The 327-nt window shown below is 68.5% G+C and overlaps 1 protein-coding gene across 1 annotated transcript in view; it reads right to left on the bottom strand.

Moving 5' to 3' along the window:
* NACC2 (NACC family member 2, BEN and BTB (POZ) domain containing) overlaps positions 1–327 on the bottom strand; it is a 45,736-nt gene that overhangs the window by 2,951 nt on the left and 42,458 nt on the right. Inside the window, exons 5-6 of the mRNA XM_014529661.1 lie at positions 236–327; positions 1–51 (exon numbers count right to left, since the gene is read on the bottom strand). Coding sequence (XP_014385147.1) covers positions 1–51; positions 236–327 — 143 coding nt within the window. The remainder of the gene's footprint in view (positions 52–235) is intronic.

Raw genomic sequence — 327 nt, 5'->3', positions numbered from 1 at the left:
GAGCTGGTGGACGAGCGGATGCCGGTGCCACAGCTGTTGGCCAGCGTGTTCCTGGCAGAGGGAGGGAGGAGGCCGTGAGGCTGGGCAGCTCGGGACACCTGGCAGGGTCCCCGTCCCCCGCCCCTCCCTGATCCTCCCCTGCTCGGTGCTCAGGGGTGAGGTCAGGAAGGTGGGGCCTGGAGGAGAGAGGCTGGCGGCTCTGGGCGAAGTGGAGCTTCCGGGCGGGAGCACCTACCTGTCAAAGAAGGTGGCGAGCAGCCTGCGCAGCAGCACCTTGTGCTTCACGCCCGCGCACAGGTGGCAGTTCATGAGCTGGCCCTGGGTGAT

The sequence above is a fragment of the Myotis brandtii genome, unplaced genomic scaffold (genome assembly GCF_000412655.1).
Source record: "Myotis brandtii unplaced genomic scaffold, ASM41265v1 scaffold691, whole genome shotgun sequence".
NCBI classification, from domain to species: domain Eukaryota; kingdom Metazoa; phylum Chordata; class Mammalia; order Chiroptera; family Vespertilionidae; genus Myotis; species Myotis brandtii.
The sequence above is the reverse complement of the archived record's forward strand: the minus strand, read 5'-3'. Positions and strand labels throughout refer to the sequence as shown.